General features: G+C 44.1%; 1 protein-coding gene across 1 annotated transcript; it reads right to left on the minus strand.

Annotated features, from left to right (window-relative positions):
* Positions 1-1,638: 1,638 nt before the first annotated feature.
* LOC117251488 (bone morphogenetic protein receptor type-2-like) lies at positions 1,639-18,920 on the minus strand. Its single transcript, XM_033617810.2, has 19 exons — positions 18,613-18,920; positions 17,137-17,309; positions 11,504-11,692; positions 11,209-11,418; positions 10,864-10,971; positions 10,633-10,724; positions 9,838-10,071; positions 8,589-8,703; positions 6,957-7,117; positions 6,722-6,869; positions 6,337-6,473; positions 5,757-5,893; positions 5,435-5,627; positions 5,246-5,345; positions 4,819-4,898; positions 4,593-4,715; positions 3,797-3,994; positions 2,355-3,510; positions 1,639-2,106 (listed from the first exon to the last, which is right to left on the minus strand). The coding sequence occupies exons 2-19, from the start codon at positions 17,189-17,191 to the stop codon at positions 1,784-1,786; spliced, it is 3,759 nt and encodes a 1,252-aa protein (XP_033473701.2). The 5' UTR covers positions 17,192-17,309; positions 18,613-18,920; the 3' UTR covers positions 1,639-1,783.
* Positions 18,921-20,464: the final 1,544 nt, after the last annotated feature.

The raw sequence follows: 20,464 nt of genomic DNA on the forward strand, positions 1-20,464 counted from the left end.
GGCAATACTCTCACTTTTATCAATAGCAACGCCCACTAGCCACGAGACTAGTCACAACAGGAGCTCTCTAGAAGTAACAGACTTCACCCATGACAGGTAGAGAATTGGAATTTTCAAGACTTTGGAAAATTTCAGTTCTCAGATAGTGACTACTACCACTAGTCACTGTCCACATCTCCTAGCCACAGGTGAGCTCATAGGACCTCAAAAGTGTACCTAATACCCACATCCACGAGCAACTGATCTCACCCACCAACCACAAGGCTAGTCCAAACAGGAGCTACATGTAAGGAGTCCCCTCACTTCACCAGCGACAGGATTTTGAAAGTTTTTGGGCACCATCGGCCACATGACGTCACTGTCAAGACTTAAGGCAGGATCAGTGTGATATACATTAGCAGCTGGCCATACATCCACTGACCACAGGACTAGTCACAACAGGAGCCATCTCAAAGTAACAGACTTCACCCACGACAGGTAGAGATTTAGGATTTTGAAGGCTTGAAGCCCCACAAGAGTCTACCAGAAACATACTTTTGTTACCCAAACACCAACAGAGATTTTTTAGCTCCTGTGCAATTTTGTCAGGTAAGATCAAGGCCACAACCACTAGCAACTGACAACATCCACCGACCACAAGGCTAGTTGCAAAAGGAGCCATTCATCTACAAGTAAAGGCGTTTCCTTCCTTCACCATTGGCAGTAGTTTGAAGATCTTGGGCAATTTTAGTCCTCAGATAAGATCAACACCACCTCTGGCCACTACTGGCTGCACTCAATATCCAAATAGTGGGTTATAGTAGTAGCTCAAATGTTTACAAGAAAAGAGCTTCCTTCACTCAACCATCAACTGAGATCTTTGGGGTCCTTTTTACCCAGGTAGGGTCAAGGTCCTACCTATAAACAACTGCACTAGCCCCAAGAGTAGCTGCAACTGGAGCCAAATTATCTAGAAGTTAGGGAATCCCTTCAGTTTATCAACAGCAATGCCCACAAGCCACAAGACCAGTCGCAACAGGAGCCAATCCTCTAGAGACAAGGGAGTCTCCACTCTTCACTAGTGGGAGGATTTTGAAGATCTTGGGCAATTTTAGTCCTCAACACCACACCTGGCCACCACTGGCCACACCCAGTAGTATCACAATGACTCGCAGTAGGAACCCTAATGTTTACTAGAAAGGAACTTCCTTTGCCCAACCATGAACTGAGACCTTTGGGCTCTTTTTTACCCAGGAAGGGTCAAAGCCATACCTATAAACAACTGACCACACCAACTAGCTGCCAGACTAGCTGCAATTGGAGCCAATCTTCTAGAAGTTAGGGAATCACCTTACCTCACCATTAACAACATATATAATTTGGACATCATGGGCATTTGCGCTACACAGGCAGGGTCAAAGTCTGAAGACAGATGGTCACAGGACTGAGCCTCTCAGTCAGCAATTCTTCAAAAAGTGTCCAGCTGAGTCAAGACAATGTAGATGCAACAAGAAATCCAAACACCGATTCGCTGTTAAGAAATTTCATGAACAGTTCTTATATTGTTTTGATGCCACATCCCAGGACTTCTGTCAAAAACCTTAAACAAATCAATGCATCAACCTGGGAGCTTTTTATCATAGTTCATTTCCTGTGCCTCAGACTTTGCATTAGTTTCAGTTCAGTGCTGGGGAGGCTGAACGATGCGGCATACAGTGATCTCCATTTTCCACAACAAAAGAGAAGGAAGACAAAGAAGTGAAAAAAAGAATCCACTCTCCTTTAGGAATACAAAAACAAAACTTTAGAAGCAGGTCATTCCATCAGGCTCGGAGGTTGTGGTCGCTGTGGCTCCGCCTCCGACCCAAAACACAGCCATGCTGGATTTTGACTGATTGATTTTGGGGATGCCAATGCTTCCTGCTCTATGAAGACCAGAAGTGAAATGGGTCTGGTTGCTGCTACTGCCACTGGTGTTGAACTGGAAGTCCGGGTCCAGAGCTGTATCCGTGGAAACAACCCATGAAGCTGGACGCCACTTTTTCAGGGTGTACGGAGTCTTGACACGACGTTTTATTTTCTCACCTGAACTGCTCAGACTGCCGTTTTCTGTCAGAGAAGCATCATCTGAGGAGAAGGACAAAGGGAAAACATTAGAAAACAGACTAGTACATTCATACCTTTTAGAGATTTACAATAACAGGTACACAACACTGTATGAGTGGTATCATGTTGTTTTAGGAGCTTGTGCTGTTTCTGCAGACCTCTACACCGCTGAATCTGAGCTTATTTACTTCTTCTTCTTTTAAACCCTTTGCAGTCAGGCCAGTCAAATGACAATCAGTTCTTACACATTTAGACTAATCTTGACTCACCTGTGGAGATGCAGGATGAGGACAAATCCAGGGAACAAGGACGCTCACGCCTCTTGGCTTTGGCCGGTCCCAGATCTAAGGCTGAACTTTGAAGAGCTGTAGATTGTGGAGTTGGAGCTTCTGCAGGACCTTTGGTTTCTGAATTTTGATTTTCTGGAGCAGGACGCTTTAGGACTGGAGCCTCTGGATCTGAGGCTGGAGCTTTTGGGGCTTGACCTCCTGTGGTAAGAGATAGGGCATTTAAAATTAGGGCTTTTGAAGGTGTGGTTGAGATGACCGGGTCTTGTGCTTGTGAAACTGAGGATCCTGGGACCTCTGAGACTAGCACTGGAGCTTTTGCTGAGCCAAAATCTGTATTTCTGCATCCCGGTACCAGGGCAGTGGCAGCAGAGTGGACCAGATGATCCTCTGGGCTTCTGGTAGAGTCAGAGGTCTGTACTTTCTGAACACATGGGCCTGTATCTGATCCAGTGGGAGGGGCCTGTGGTGTTAGGTCATGGTCAGACAGATCTTGTCTCGCTTGACCAGAAAGTAGAATTTTATTTTTGAGACTTGAAACAGGAGTGGTGGATCCACTCAACTGCTGACTTGCTGGATGTGGCTCAGGTTTAGGAGTGCTGATGCCCCGTCCCTGACTGACCTCTAAACCAATCATCCTTCCAGGTTCATCCTCTAAACCCTGGATCTTAACATCTGATCCCGGCGGTATCCTGTTGTTGTTGTTGTTGGAGTTTGAGCCTCGTCCTGAAATTATGTTTCCGGCTCGGGACTGATGATGAAGATGATGCAGATGTGGAGGCGGTTCACTCTCAGCAGGCGGCTGTTCTCTTCTCAGCAGTGGTTCATGTTCATCAGGACTGGAGTTGAGCAGGTTCATACGGTTGTCTTCTCCTCCCATTATCCCTCCCTCCATCTTCTCCTCCTCTTCCAGCTGGGGCCCTGCTGGATTTGTTCGACCTCCACCTATCATGCCATTCATCACCAGGGTGGGGACACCCGCACTGTAGCCATCAGCAACCACCACTGTCGACTGGACTCGGCCTCCAGCTGCAACGCTGCCTCTTGTGCTGGTGTTGTTAGTCACCGTGGTTACTGCATGGGGCTCTGCAGCTGTGGCGACTGTTACTGTGTTCATCTTAGCGACCCCAGTTTCCACCTGAAACACAAAACACCACTTCCATTACCAACATGCACGCTGATAGTTTTGATGAAGTTGGCCATAAAAGGGTCTGTCTACTCCAGGTGATGTCTGGGATCAAAATATACCCTGAACACCTTTCTTAGAAGACAGGTGCACCTGCATGGCTGAAATACATCCAACATCCCTCAGAACATTTGGTACCACAACCAACCCCTGCAATTGTCTCAGTGATGGTGACGAGGTCAACATAAAGTGACTGTCTGATAATCAGGTGTTGGATGGAGGATCAGTCCAACTGTACCTGTCTGTGGTTTGACTTGAACTTTCCCAGTTTGAGTCGAGAAGAGGCCGAGGAGGTTTTGGGGAGGAGGTGGAGGCTGGTGGGCCTCTGGGGTAGGTTTTGCTGTTTGGGGAGTGCATGGGTTGAGGAGGAGGGAGGGGTATCAACCCCACCAACACCCCCTAGTTCACCCTGAAGAGTCAGCACAGGGTTGTTCACCTGGAGGAAGCACAGCAACAGATCTCTGGTTACGATTCAAGAGCAGCCAGAGAAGCAGTTTAGTGAAGTAACAGTAGTGCTGTAGTCAGGCGGAGTCAGTACTATCTTTAAGGCAAGGTACGCATGTCTTATTTTGTATGTAAATGTGTGTGAAGTTTTCTTTTTAATACGACGCACCATCTGAGGATGACACATCTGCAATTTCCTTATGATTGCATAACGACAATAAAGTTCTTGAATCTTGACCAAAATAACCCAGTACCAAGTAGTACTAAAAGTTTGCCAGTCAAATGACACCCGCATTTAATCTTTTCATAACCAGATCTAGAAAAAAATGACTATTTGTATGATGTTGCTTGCAGCCAATCACTGCAAACATTTTTCGATGTGCTGCAACATTTCATCAGCCCATGACTGCAAAAGCTACAAACCACACAGTGTGTGGTTTGGTGAAGTCAAACTCTGTGTACCTGACAGAGCCGGCAGTTCAGTGTTTTGAGATGGTGTCATTACAGGGTACTGGTACTGTAATTTTTTTAAACTGTACCCAGCCCTAGTTGTAGCATACTCCATCAATGTGTAGTAACAGTAGTAGTACCTCAGCAGTTTGTAGTATCTGATGGTACAGCAGGTTGGAAGTTTGTGGTTCTGTTGAACCGAACTGTTTCTGTGAATGTTCCATCAAGTTTTCATCTGAACTTTCCCTCAAGTTCTTATCAACCTGCAGAGACAAAAGAGACAGACGTTGACACATGTTGATTAATGTTGACAGACTGAACTTGGCTCAGAGAGGGAAAACTACATAAATAAGACAAAGTTCAGACCTCTTTGGGATCCAGTTTGGTGGCCTCCAGGTCTTCTTCAGTGAGCTGTAGGCACACTGGGACACTGGGCACAGCGCCACCTGGAGGACAGCAGGGACATTTACAGCAATCACTGAAGATATAGCCACAATATGACTGACCAACAGCTAACAGCAGTTGGCACAACACATCTGCTGGAAATCAGTGCTAACATTTGCAAGCTAGGCAAACTAGCTCTTACAGAGTGAAAGCTAGTTAGCTTAGCTTGTTAGCTTACGTGTAGTGAGGGCAATAAAAACTCAACCTGCTGACAGTAAACACATGAAGGCTCATTCAAACACTAGATCTTCTTGTCTCAACTGCGATAAGTTCCAGTCAGTTATCAAAAGTTGACAGCTCATCTCCGGGCAATGCTGACTTTGTTGTCAGTCATGTGTGAGATACACACCTGTGTGTGTGGACTCAGAGATGGTGCAGAGGGTGGAGGCAGGTGTCGGGGCGGTGGTAGTCGACACATTGCTGTCAGAGCTGGACAAGCGGGCCTGACTCTGACGGACAGACAAACGGAGAATGACAGAGATAAATAACAGTGACAGAGGCTTCCTGGTTTACAGTGTCTCTCTGGTTGGACTGGTACCTGCGCCTGCTGCCGCTCGTAGTTGATGGAGTTTCTGTTCTTCTCAGCACCGTCTGCTCCACTCATGGTTGTCCTGACAACTGATGATGGGTAGCCGTCTCCCTGGAGATTCTTGACCACGCCCACCTGAAGATCCTCAATGTAGGCAGAGGCGGAGCCAACCTGAGGAGGCCAGCCCCCCTGAGACAGGTTCCTGACAGAGAGAGAGAAAACTGATGTACTCCTTTATTTACTGTGTGTACCTGAGGTTGTGTACTCCAGTGTGTACTTGTGGTTGTGTACCTGAGGTTTTGTACTCCAGTGTGTACTTGTGGTTGTGTACCTGTGGTTGTGTACTCCAGTGTGTGTACCCAGCAGTGTGAGTTCACATAGTCTCTCCTCTGCACACTGAGCGGTGAGTCGAGCTTCAGCGTCCTGATCCCAGCAGTCCTCCATCGTCTCCTTCAGGGAACGCAGCGCCTGAAGTACACAGATAGGAAAAGTATTACTGTCATTACATGTTCAGTACTTTCACACAGTAATTAGGAAGTTTATTTGTTGTGATCAAGGATTTACTGTAAATGAATTATTAAATGTGGAGAACGACCACTTCAAACATCATCAGTACGCTGCTGATTAAGACACTCCTCAGCAGTCAAACCAGATGAGAACCTGAAGTGAAACTTTACTGAAAGGTGAGAATAAGTTGGGACAGGTGAGAACAGGTAAAAGCCGATGAGGACAGACGACACAGTTGAAACAGGTAAGAACAGGTGAGGACAGGTGAAACAGGTAAAAGCAGGTAAGGACGGGTAAAAAATGGTGAGGATGGGCGAAACAGGTATAAACAGGTGAGAACAGGTGATAACAGGTGAGAACAAGTAAGAACAGGTGAAAACAGGTAAAAACAGGTGAGCACTCACCAGACTGTTCTCTTTCCAGGCTTCAGGGAATCTGGGTCTGAATTTCTCTCTGACGACGAGGATCTGCATCTCCTCGAAGGTCGGGTGATTCCCGAGCTCGGTCTGGAACGCCAGCTGGTACTCTGGTACTGCTTCACCTGAACACACACAGCAGGTACATTATACCGTCGTACTTCACTCATCTCAGTGAACAACTCATCAAAGTATTTATAAACCAACTATGTTTTTATAACAGAGATCAAACTGTCTCCACCCGGAGGAGCCACATCAGTAACATGCTGTTCTAACACTGATGATCCACTATTAACCATCCAATAATATCACAGATCAGAGATCGGTCACAGGAGGCATTTTGTGTGTTGTGTTAGTTGTGTTGCAGTGTTACCTGGGAACAGGTGAGAACACCTCCTGAAGGTCTCCCAGTACAGCAGCCCCAGAGCATAAACATCCACCTGCTTCAGCGCAGACTCACAGTCCCGCAGGTTCAGAGCTCCGCCCAGAACCTCTGGAGCCATGTACCGCACCGTCCCCACCTGCTAGCACACACACAGGTAAACACCTCCGCCTAATATCACACCTGTCTTATCATCATCATCATCATCATCATCACATGACCTGACCTCAGATATGGCCATGGTGTCATCGTCTCCGGGGCGACACGGCCGGCTTCCCGTCAGCCTCATGGACAGACCGAAGTCAGCGAGGACGCAGGACAGATCGGCTCGGACCAAAACGTTCCTGCTGGTCACATCTCTGTGGGCCACGGCTGGTTTATACTGGTCTGAGTAGAGACAGAGGACACACCAGTTTGGACCTGTCACATTCACCTGTTCAGAAGTGTGTTAGGATTCTGGAACATGATGAACCTGGTTCCATACAGGACCCAGTGTCCTGGTTTTTATCAGAGGCCTGCAGCTAACATATCCAGACCTCTAACACCAGGATGTGATGTTACATGTGCAACACATCATCAGGAGACTAATGAACATGTTCAATAAAAACAGTTTACATCTATGTCTGAAAACAAATATATATATATATATATATATATGTGTGTGTTTTATTAATTTCAGTTTCAGGATGTTTTTTTGTCAAACAGGAGGAAATAGTTTTTATTGTCAGGGACTATTTTCAGCCGCGGATTAATCCATATTTGTAGTGAGGTGTTAGTGTCAGCAGGACGGTGTGTGTGTAACTACAGAGTGTGTGTTTATGGTGAAACTACTTTTGTTTTATAATGGAAATCTGATTTTAGTCATGCTTTTCAGTGACTTCAGTTCTGTGAGTGTCCAGCTGGAGGAGCAGTGACGTCTGACTGACTGCTGTGATATAATGAACACCAGCAGCTCTGAGAGACGCGCACTAAATTGTCTTTACAAGTGCAGTCAGTCAACCAGTCAACCAGTCAACCTATTAGTCAACCAGTCAGTCAACCAGTGGGTCAACCAGTCAACCAGTGCGTCAACCAGTCAACCTGTCAGTCAACTAGTGGGTCAACCAGTCAACGAGTCAGTCAACGAGTCAGTCAACCAGTGGGTCAACCAGCCAACCAGCCAGTCAACTAGTCAGTCAACCAGTCAGCCAGCCAGTATGTCAGTCAACCAGTCAACTAATCAGGAGGCCAGTCAGTCACCGAAAATGTTTAACATTCAGCAGCATCACTTTCTGCTAATAAGAAGACATGAAAGAGAATAAACACTCCTGACAGTAAAAAGAGGCTGACTACAAAGACACAAACAGATAAACAGTATTTCTCCCGGAAAAAGCAGAATAATAATTATAAAACATTAATATGCTGGGTCCGTACCAAACAAACATGTTCTCATGTCTGGAAGATGATTCATAGGATGGAGCATCTCTGTAGCTCCACAGTGTTTCACTTATAGTGACACATCTTACCTTCATCACATCACAGCTCCTGTGAAATTACGATGTGTCTGTGATGCTGATAATATCTGGATTACAGTGAATGTGTCCACTAACAGCTACTGTGACACATCTGCTTTCACTGCCCGGGGGGGGGGGGGCACTGGGTCCCCCCCCCACACACACACACACACCATCCTGCCACATATGGCTCATGGATTAATCTGCCACTAAAAATAGTCCCCAACAATCAAAACTATTTCCTCTTGTTTGTTTTAAAAAAACTATACTGAAATTAATTAAACATATGGATTTGTTAATTTAAAACTAAACACACAAAGATGCAACAACAACAATATTAACAATAATAATAATAATAATCAAACCTCCTCTGTAGAGTTCAGTGTGCAGGAAGGCGAGTCCTCTGGTCACGCCGTGAGTCATCCTGCAGCAGGTGGACCAGTCCACTGTGTGGACAGACAGGTAGCGAGACAGACAGCCCTGAGACACACAGACAGAGATACAAAGAATTGTTTAAAGCAGTTTTTAAAAAAAATGTTCACTAACACTGAAAGATGCGGGTGTGACACTTTGAACATGTCTGCCTGCCAAATACATGTACGTGTGTGTGTGTGTGGGTGTGTGTGTGTGACAGTTAGCCGCTAATTACTGTCTGGCTGCTTCACAGGAATGCAGCAAACCAACAGACCAGACATCACATTGTTTGTGTCCATACATACTTGTACTACATAGTGAGGACCAAAACAAGTTTTTTAACCAACAGAGTGAGGACATTTTGGCTGTTTTGGGGTTAAGACTTGGTGTGAATGTTCAGGTTTAGGTTAAGGTAAGGTTTGGGGAAAGGCTTTTAGTTGTGATTGTAGGATCAGCGCCGAGGGAATGTAGTCTGTCAATCAGGGTCCTCACTAAGACAGAAGTACAAGAATATATGTGTGTGTAAACAAACAGTGTGTGGTTATAAACAAGAGGCTGTAACTGTTTATGTGTCAGTTTGTGAATGTGAGATAAAGGATAATTTCATTCCGTGTGTGTGTGTGCATGTGTGAGTGTTAGTGGCTCCACACAGAAAGTAAGACTGAAGGCGCCGTCTTCAAGCACAATAACATAATTGTGTTAGACAGTGTGTAACCACACTGACTGTCTGCTATCAGCGCCCCCTACAGGGTGCAGACTCAACTACAGCCACAACATGAACACACAGCGTCCTGATCGCTTATCTCAACATGTACAGGCCGAACTGGATGGGCATTTTTAAAGCCTGAAGCTACTAAAGCATGTTCCCAAAATGTTTCTGCAACTGCAGGGTTATGATTCTTTAAATCCATGATTCAATTAGAATTTTGATTTTAAGGTCAGGATTCGATTGGATTTTTGAATTAAGCTATTTTTTCAGTAATAACGACTGTGGCGTTTTTGGATCATCGAGTGCTGATTGGTAAAGATCGGCAGGTCATTGGTTTTCTTCCCTGACAACAGGAAGCAGCTCACATGGACTCCATATTAGACTCAATAAAGACATAAATCAGAGTACGATGAATTAGTACGATAACTCAAACCGATGCAGTAAAGAAGGAGAACATCAGCCAGCCCTGGTTGGTTGGTGTGCTCACTTACATGGGGGTAGTACTCCATGACGATCAGGAACTCTGGTCGTCCGTCAGTTGTCGTCCTCTCGTCGGCGGTCAGGTAACGGGCGATGTTGTCGTGTTGCTGCAGCAGCGGCAGGCAGTAGATGGAGCGCTCGTTGGTGTAGTTCTGCCTGTTGGCTGAGCTGAACAGTTTGACGGCCACACAGCGCTCATTCAGACAGCCACGAAACACTGTGCCATAATGACCCCGACCAATCAGCTGCCAGGAGGGAAAGACAAGGGTCATTAGAGAGACAGAAAGACAGTGTGGTGTTCCTCAGGGCTCATATTTAGATCCTCTAACATATAAGTTTCATATGTTTAGACTTCAACAGATAAAACTGTCAGTCATCTATATACAGTAGGCTGAGTTTAACCGACGTACGGTGCAGCAACAATATACAAGACAAGGTATAAACATGTAGTGAAATAATATAAAGATGTAAATACAAGTACTGCATACGTAAATATATGTAGTGTAAATACAAATACAGGTAGTGTAAGTATAAATATGGGCTGTGTTGTGTTTATATACATTTAGTTTATACACTCAAACTGATCAAACAATAATTTCAAATATTCATATTAACTGTAATTAACTGTAGTCACTACATATGCTGTCTGTGTGGTTTCATTTCAACTGTCCTGCCTCTTTTTAAAGGGACAGTCCATGTATTTACTACTACATTACTACAGACATATGTCAGTCGATTTACTATTGGATCCTTTTAAAAGTATATTGAACGTGTGTGTGTGTGTATGTGTGTGTGTGTGTGTGTACCTCCAGTATTTTGAGATGATCCAGGTCGACAGAAGCGTCTGTGTTTGCAGCCTCCATCACATCCAGAGCTGACAGACTGTGTTTCTGCTTCCCTGTGAACACAAACAAACAAACACCCACACACACACACACTTAATATTCATTATTACCAATCACATACTGTGTGTCCTCACTGTGTGTGTGTGTGTGTGTGTGTGTGTGTGTGTGTAATCAGAGTGTGTGTGTGAGCACCTTTCATCATACGGTATCCCAGGAACAATGCCACGATGACGATTGCTGCTATGGCGACAGTTACCAGAGCAATGAGCGCTGTCTTCTCCCGCCTCAGGGGCTGGTGATCTGTGGGGTGATGATGTCAGCGTTAACATCACCGTTACATCATGACTCAGAGACAGGAAGGCAGTTCAGTTTGAAAACATGTGATGACATCACAGAAAATGAATAATAATTAGTTTGGTGAATGCAGCACTTTTACTGTAGGACATGAATACTTCTTCCACCCCTGGAATTTTCTGCCCAGCAACAACCCATACAAGGCTCGTGATTGGTCATTGTTCAGTGTGACCACCGGCTCACCTGTCTGTCTGTCATCCCGCCCGTCATTCTTCATCAGCCTCAGGGCGGGGGTGTCGGCAGTGGGCGGGGCTTCTGTGAAGTTGGTGTTGCAGAGGTCTCGGCTGCAGCAGCAGAATCTGTAAGTGCCGTTCTGGATCTGAGACGGTGGCGCTGTCACCATGCAACGGTCGCCACGACACTCCTGCTCGTGGCCAATGTGAGTCCAACAACCTGGAAGACAGGAAGCAGTTTGCATTTGGTTCAAAGTAAGATAACTCTGTGTGTGTGTGTGTGTGTGTGTGTGTGTGTGTGTCACCTTGCTTGACCAGCTGTATTTCCCCGTCGGGTCTTTTTTCCCACAGTCCAAAGCAGCGGGAGCCGTGGACGCAGCGAACCGTGCCATTCTCTCGCACCACTCTTCGCAGCTCATTGGTCGGTCCGTTGTGAAGCTCCTCCCCCGGTACCTGGTCAGTGAAGGCACACTCTCTGTCCTCGGACTGCAGACCTGAACACACACACACACATCTCTTCAGTTTTGGTGTAAATGACCACCAGAACACATCCTGATCACTCAGATCACTCAGACCACTCGACGAGTTGGTCTGAGTGATCTGACCACAAATCTCTGTAGTACACTAACGTGTCCTGATGCGCCCCTGACAGAGACTACTTCAACAGTGCTGGCCATGGTGATCGTTTTGGTGAAGTGATTTAGACCTGAACGATGTCCTGGCATTGTTCCTGAGCAGGAAGTCCATAAACACACACCCAGAGAGAAAGTAGTGTCTCTTCCAGTGGACACACTGATGATAACAGATGATGATGTATTTTGTCATTGTGTGGAGTTGGAGACGAGAGAGGACAACACTAAATCTCTGCCTCAGGCTGCTGTTGTTCTCCTATAAGAGGTCTATTAAACCAATGTCCCATCATCTCGTCTCTATAACCTCTCATGTCTCTCAGGACACTACAGTTTGATTTAAACAACAAAATGTCTGACCACATTGCGGCACTTGACTTTTTTAAAGGTATTAAAATTTGTATTTTTAGAATAGCACCACCTTGAGGTGAAATGCCATGCAATTAGATTCTGTCTCTTAAACAGAAAGTGTCATACAGTAAAGTTACTTGTGTGTTTACATAAATATTTTACTTCCAGAGACTTACAGGGCTAGCCGGTAAGCTAATTGCTAACATGCTAGCACTAGTCAGTCTTTGGCTGGAATGCAGCATGCTAGGCCGGCTAAATAAACACAAAAGTCTGTTTGTGAGTGAGTGATGACGCCAGTGTTGGTGTTTGGCCATTGTTCTTTTGAAATGAACAGAGTGCTCCAGGAGTGAGTCCTACAACCCAGAAATAAGTTGGCATGTTAGCACTTCTTGTTCCCTCGTCTTGATGTCTGAAATAATGTCTGTGGTTAACACAAGCTAAAGAGACTTATACCTTTTGTTCTACAACATTAAATACCCCACTGTGAATTTTGAAGCTGTGTCTTATAAAAGCCGGTTGCAAACAAGTTGCTAAATGAGACTACAGAACGCCATCACGCCAAACACGACTTTACAACCTCTTTGTGTTGGCAACATAAATCATGTGACTGTTGTGTAGTTAATTTATAGCCCAATGTCTGGTGATTGAATTTAGGTTTCAATAATCATAAAAGTGATGTTCATTAGTGAAGATTAACTTGCCGAACAAAATGTTAAGTATCATAAATGTTTGTTTGTCACAGAGCGTATTGTCTGCAATACTCCAAAATCAACCAGGGAACCAGAGCAATGCTGACGTCAGTGTCAGAATACAGAAAAACGTCATACTTGGAACAGTGCGGTGACAGGCTAACAGAGCTGCCCTGTATTTTCTGTAGCCAGTGTAGCATGATAGCATGGCAGCAATAGCAAGCTAGCTAGCTAACTAGCCAGCTACTACAAGAATAAAATTTAACAATTTAATTCTTCATCCACACTCGTTACAGAATGGGAGAGCACACTGCTGTCATCAGATGAGTGACAACCATGTTTGGCTCATTTTCTGTAACCACTGGAAAGTTAGCATGATAGAATGGCGGAATTAGCAAGCTAGCTAACTAGCCAGGGGCTCGGAGAAAAGAGAGGACCATCTCATTAGTTTGTCTGAGCTACAGCTGTGTCTGTACGACACAAGCCGTACATTTATTTTACCATTATTGACTATTTTGTTTAAAATGTTGGAAAAGGTGATGCCACTGACGACAAGATTCTTCTTTTGGTGACTGTTGCTAATACGCTGTTTTACAACTATCGTTATCAGTGGAACTTGTCTCAATTGGTTTTGACTAGGTCTTGTCTCCCTGTAGTGAACAGTTCACTCCTCCTCACATTTAGTTCTCAGGATTTTTATTCATTCAACAAAGAGTTCAGTTAGGGTTAGGGTTAGGTTAGAAAGCATGTTAGCTCAGTTGCTAACTGGGCTATAAATGTCCACAGTGTTCTACCAGCTGTTTCGTGAATGTACTTGTAAATCAAATCTGACGCTCTACACTAAAATGAGAGAGCTGTTGTTCGAAGAAACAGAGCGCTGTATTTCTGCATGAATTAAAGAACTACATGAACTACGATTCATCACACTCCACTTAACACTCTGCTGCTCTGAGAGAGTGGTGTTCGGAATAACCAAAGGGTACATTCAAACAACGCTCTGAATTTACTAACGTCACTCAGAGTGAGTGTTTCTGAACGCACCCTGTGAAGTCCTGTCTGCTCAGTGTATGTAAACCAGTTAATACCAGGTTAATACTGGTTAACAGTATAACGAGCTCTGACACCATGTTGGATGCTGCCACCATCAAACCAGTCAGAACCAGCTCAGCAACACTTTCTGCTCTTTAACCCTTTAAATGTCGAGTTTCTTTTATTTAAATGTCCCCCGGATGTTTTGATGTCTCACGTTACCATGGCAACCACAGCGCCCGCTCAGCCCACAGTTTTTGATGAACTACAACAAAGCAGCTTCACACACACACACACACACACACACACACACACACACATACACACAGACTAATACAGTGTAGTACAACTGCGGTCACGACAGACAAACACTCCGACAGAGATCAGCTGTATCTGCACCTGCTGTTTCTTTCTCTGTTTATCACAGTTAATGTGATTATTAACCCTTTACATTTTAATAACCCTGACACAAAATTTGCTCCAACAATAGGGGTTTATTCCTCCCCAGTGTCCGTAAACACAACACATTAAAACTGTGCTGCATTTGGGGTTTAATGAATATTAATTTAAGGTTGTCTGGTGTATCCATTCTCCATCTTCACTGCTGCTCCACCAATCTACTGTTCTCTGAGCCACGCCCCCTTAGTTACTGTTGCTAACGTGTCCATCTGAACATTCGAAAATGTTCCATAAAGAGTTTAGTTATAAAGGCGGCAGATTCACAGTAATTTATGGAGCATTTCACAGAGAAGTATGCCAAAAAATATTAAAAAGGTCAAAGTATAGTATGGCAAAAATTTTAATGAAAAATGTCACTTAATAATATGTCAAGGAAATGTCATTCAAAATGTGACAGTATAGTGAGCCAAAACATTTCATCAAATACGCAGAAAATTTTCAATGAATCACGTCGTCTCATAGTATGCCCCCTTAAATATTTTATAGTAAAGTATGCCAAAAATGTCATCAAATATTTCATAGCAAAGTATGACAAAACTTTTCATCAATATATTTTGCTCTACTATACCATGACTTTTTTGATGAAAGTTTTTGCCATACTTGATGGAAATGGAAACGTGATGCCAGAGTTCTAACTGATAACAATTGATTTTACAAAATAACAGATTCTATCTGCTGTAGCCAGCTAGCTACGGCCCCGATCATACAGAAAGCATTTTATTTTTCTATTTCATTTTGTCCTGCCAAAGTTAATGCATCGTGCTGTCATTTCAAACTCAACACTGTATCTGTTTAAAAATAAAAGCTCATTATCATTTCAGTTTCAGTTCATTTTCTAAAAAGGCGCTTTAAATATAGCTCTGCCCCCTGTGGTGACACTTTACTACAACAACATTTCAGCTGGCACATGAACAGACACAGTGACTGAAATAATAGTAATAACAATAAAAATAGGACAAGAATAATCCGATGACATCACACACGTCGTGAAAGACGATTGGTGTGGACGATCGTATAGTCTGTCATGTCTGTTGGCCAAGTCACGGCACATTTTTATGACTCCACAATCACCTAATGTGACATAGTGACTGTTGGAACAGACAAAAATGGCGTGTAGTGTGAGCCTGGTATAAGAAATACAAAAAACTGACGTTCAGATAATCAAAAAACTTCCTGCTCTCCAGAAGATGAACCGATGATTGTATATAAAGATGGACGACACATCTAACACTAATCCCCACTGTCGAAAAATGAAGCCAAAATATCTCAGATGTGGACGCCGCCATCTTAACATGGTGAGGTCATTTGGAGCCAGAGTCTGAGCAGTATTGGGTTCGCGCTGTCTGACCAGTCGTGAGCAGTGCCGTTGATCCCGAGTACACCGTCAAGCATGACATCACACCCCTTAAAACCAAACTGATGAGAAAACGAACACACAAACATCAGCGTGATAAGAACTACCTAAAAAAAATTATTCGATGTGTACTTTGAGTTTTAGTTTGGTCCCATCAGCTAACATGGAGGGGGCGGGGCTTAAGACCTTTACTGCAGCCAGGTGGCGCTCCAGATGTTTTGGCTTCACTTTGCAGGAGATTTCAAGTCGTCCATCTTTATACACAGTCTACAGGATGTAAAGAGATGATGATCCGTCAGGACAGACTTGTGTAGTGTCAGCAGGTCTCAGGTCTGTATAAAGTGTCTTTGTCCTGTAAATCCTTCACTGAGGGGTGGGGGGGGGTCGACGTCAGCTCTCAGGAATCTGACTGACCCTCCCCAAACTGAACTGGAGACAAACTCACTGTTTAGTCTGCTGTACACACACACACACACACACACACACACACAATGACAGGAAGGTGGAATGTGTGTGCGTGTGTCTTATCACACGGATCACAACAAAAACACAAGAACTGGCTCAGACTGGCTGACGACTGTGTGTGTGTGTGTGTGTGTGTGTGTGTGTGTGTGTGTTTATATAACACAGTCAGGATGTACGAGAGTGTGCGTGTGTGTGTGTGTACGCAATGAGTTAATTGCAGGAACAAATAATTAAGTGAACCAGCAGGAATGCATGTGTGTTCCCATAACACACTCCACCCTGCTCTCTTAAATGTTCCAGTGAAATGACAGCAGTGCATGATGGGAGCTGGAGTTCTTCAGCTCTGCTTTTATGCTGCGTTCCATTTACCTGGGAATGACGCCACACCTGAGTTTACCACGTTCTAGTACAAGTCAGAAAACCAAGATGCTGCAATAACAGCTCCAGCCAGGTTAGCCACCGTTAGCATACCAGCTGATTAGAACACATTAAGCAGGATTTATATATACTTAATTATTTACTTTAATTTCACAGATAAGAAACAATAAACTGTGCAGACAATAAAGCCTCCACAAAAATAGCATTTTACGTCTTGTGTGTGATTTATCCTGGCTTCATATGAGCAGAGGAAATCTCCGCTAGTCGCTAGGCTAATTTATACAATGTAAAATGCCATAGGCTTGTGCTAATAACGTTAGCATGTTGTATTTATTGGATAAACATGTTTAGTATAAGACAGTTGTTTTGTCAGTGAACCTTGTGAGTTGTAAAGGAGGGTAATTTTGGTTACCTTAGTTAAATGTTGCTGTTGTCCCTGGCTTCACATGAGTAGAGGAAAAGTCTAGGCAAGCTAGGCTAACAGTTTCCCTCCGCTTCCAGTCATTGTGCTAAGCTAGGCTAACTGAGCATGGGCTGTCTTAATGAATGATGTGAAGACGAGACACAGAGAAGTCTGAACTGACCAGAGACGGCAGGCAGCAGCAGGACGCACAGCAGACACACTGTTAATGAAGCCATGTTGGATCCAGCTCACAGGTTCAAGTCCCTGCACACGTCACAGAAACATTGAAACAGCATCACTGATCCTGGGTCAGATTAACCTGAGGGAAACACACCCACAGCATCGCCTCCTCCTCTGAAAGAAAAAATACAGATGGAAAATACATTTTTAATTTTACTTTTTATCTTTAATTTACATGTTACAATCAGAATCATACATGGAATTTTCTTTGGAGTGTTGCTGCACAACATAAATATTTATCTATTAAGAAAAAATTAAATTAACAACAAAAGCAAATTTTTGAAAAAATCCAAGGGACGAGTAGCCTGGAAATCCTGACTAGAAAGAAATCTAGAAAGATGTAGGGTCTGGCTATGAGTAATGCAAATGGCCCAACTCGAGGGGCGGCACCAAGCATGCATTTGTAAATATCACTGCACGCAACTGGATAACACTACGACCAATCAGAGCAATACATGGGGTGACGTATACGCTTAGCTACCAGAGGATCTAACTGGTAGATTAGACTTTTGCCGTATCCTGTCGGCAAAACAGCAAAAACGTCCTTCTTGCAAAGGAAAGACTCGAGCGCTGTCTTCTGTTCCTCTTTTAGAGAAAAAGCCAAGTCTAACTCGTTCACTGTAGCGGCCAACTGGTGTTCATCCGTAGCCATCTTGCAATGTTTACTGACTGATTCCCGGACTTCGTCGTCGCAGCGCTGTTGTCATCTGTTTAGCTCGCCTCTGGCCCGCCTATATCAGATACACCGATGTGATTGGTGCAGCTCGGTTTCATGGGCATAGGTAATGAGCATCATTACTGATTACCAGAGTGACTCGCTGAGCAAATTCAAATTGGGTTAGACCCCAGCCACCCCCCTCCTCTGATAAATAAAGAACAGTCCCTAACTGATCACGTCAGTACCAGTGTTATTATAACAGACTTTATGTGATATTTAAAATAAAACTGTTATGATCTACTAATTCTCCAAAAACACCAACAGTCAGTCAGATGACTCAATATCGACCTTAATGTGTTTTATTACCTTTAATTTTCTCAGAATATCTCAACAGTTAAACAACGTCATTTATTAAACCAATGATCAGTCTGATGACCTCATCAGCTGTGATGTTAATATTTCATCTCTGTGACCTTCATGATTCGTTTTTATAACACACCTGTGATACACCTGCACACACACACACACATATTTACATGATACGTGTGTGTGTGTGTGTGTGTGTGTGTGTGTGTGTGTGACCGATCAGATCACAGATATCATTATCGATCACCTGTGATGTTGGTCTGCAGGTAAATTTAACGGCGCGTTATTAAAGCTGAGAACGGAAGGGAGTGGCTCACACACGCACACACATATACACACGCACGCACACACGTTAACGGTGTGTGTGTGAGAGAGATAAAAAACGGTTCATACCGGGAGGATGACTCCGGCCGGCTCTGCAGGAGGAGATGAAGCAGCCTGTGTGTCTGTCTGTCTGTCTGTCTGTCTGTCCGTCTCCCTCTGTCTGTCTGTATTTCAGGCCTGTTCTGGCCCGGTTCAGTTCGGCTCAGCTCAGCTCGGCGCGGCTCGGCTCGGTTCGGTCTGGACTGTCCTCTTCAGGATGGATCCGGATCCAGCTGCAGGTTCCTCCTCAGCAGGATGAGAAAATCCGCAGAAACGTAGGTGCGCTCGGTTTGTCTGCACCACAGTGTCCGTCAGAGGCACGAGACCACCGCACACTGAACTTCCGGAGGATACTGTCAGAATAAGAGCCCCGGAATCTAGCTATTTTTAACAAAAGATAATTCCGATAGAGTATACAGGGGGTGGTGTACAAAGTCAGTTTGTAAGTGACAATAGATAATGTTATCATAAAACATACAGATATTAAAGAAGGATTTCACTGCTGGTCATTACAAGAGGTCCAAAACCTACAACTACCAGAATGCACTGCGCCACACTGGACCAATAAACACACCTGCTAGTTGGTGATGTAATGCAAGCATGTCTGTTTTGACAGTGGGTGTATAGACCATAGACGGGAGGAGTAGGTTTGAAGCTCAAAGTAGGCGGCTCTGGCCTTCGCCATCTTGGCAGTGCCTGACTCCGCCCAACTCCCGGCCAATCAAAAATGGGCAAAGAGGTGGGCCAAATGAAGCAAGATAAGATAAGGCTAACAAGCTACACTACTTTGGCTAGCCCTGTGGTGTTGACTGCTACCGCTTGGTGCCAGCTCCCTCACGAAACAAATATCCAAAAGGCACAAACACAGCTGAGAGGTCAGGTTCAATGATTTGTGAATTAGCTGAGATGACGCCTAGCAGACAGCCAGCGCCAATAAGCCACCCATGATGGCACCACCTGTTACCCAAAGTGACCATGCCCTTAGCTATGCGCAACTTAAGCCTTAATAAAATTTAAACGGATGAGTTATAAAAAAAAAAAAATCACCCCCCGTACAGTTGTCATGAAAGGGAAAATTAGCTATAGAGACCAAAACCGTTTTTTTGTACCAGGCTGTAAACATGTTTATTTCTGCTGTAAAGTTGAGCATTTTAACATTTAACTGGGCTTTTGGAGCCTGCCTCAAGTTTTTGGCACTTCCGCATTGGCTTCACTCGTCATCCCAGGAGGTTGCTGCTTGGTATAGACCCTTTTACTGTTGGTAAACAGTATGATGTTTTTTGGTGGGCGGGGCTTAGCTGGATGCAAAAAAAATCTCCACAGACATTTGCTAGCGCTAGCTAACAAGTTCTGTTTGCGTGTTCTAGACAATGTTCTGGACAATGGAGGAAGATATGATGAGAGTAGTGCGTTCAGAAATACTCATTCTGAGTGTCGGAGCGCACTCTGACACAAACTGGACTGTTTGTAAATTCAACAGGAAATACTTTTTTAGAATTTTTAAGCACTCTTTCCAGGTCATTTCCTTGTTTGTTTGTTTGTTTGTTTTTTAACTTTATTTCTTGTCTTAAATTTTCTCTTTTTACTAATTTCTTGCTAATTTTTTTGGGTCATTACCTCTTTCATTGTTGATTGCTATTCTTCCAAACATGTATTTAAAAGAAATCCAGCCAATTTGCTCAGATTTAAAGGGTTAATGTTGTAAACGATCTCTGTGTTTGTTAGAAGCTCTGTTTTAAACCCAGTGGAAACAGAGCCCTGGAACAAGGAAATGATTTTACTGACCTATAACAATATACAGGCTCCTCTTTTTTACCTGAGACTCCAGATTTTTGTCCACGGATACTTTTTTCTTCAGTGATCTGATTGGTCAGAGGTCGGG

The sequence above is a fragment of the Epinephelus lanceolatus genome, chromosome 14 (genome assembly GCF_041903045.1).
Source record: "Epinephelus lanceolatus isolate andai-2023 chromosome 14, ASM4190304v1, whole genome shotgun sequence".
Classification (NCBI taxonomy): domain Eukaryota; kingdom Metazoa; phylum Chordata; class Actinopteri; order Perciformes; family Serranidae; genus Epinephelus; species Epinephelus lanceolatus.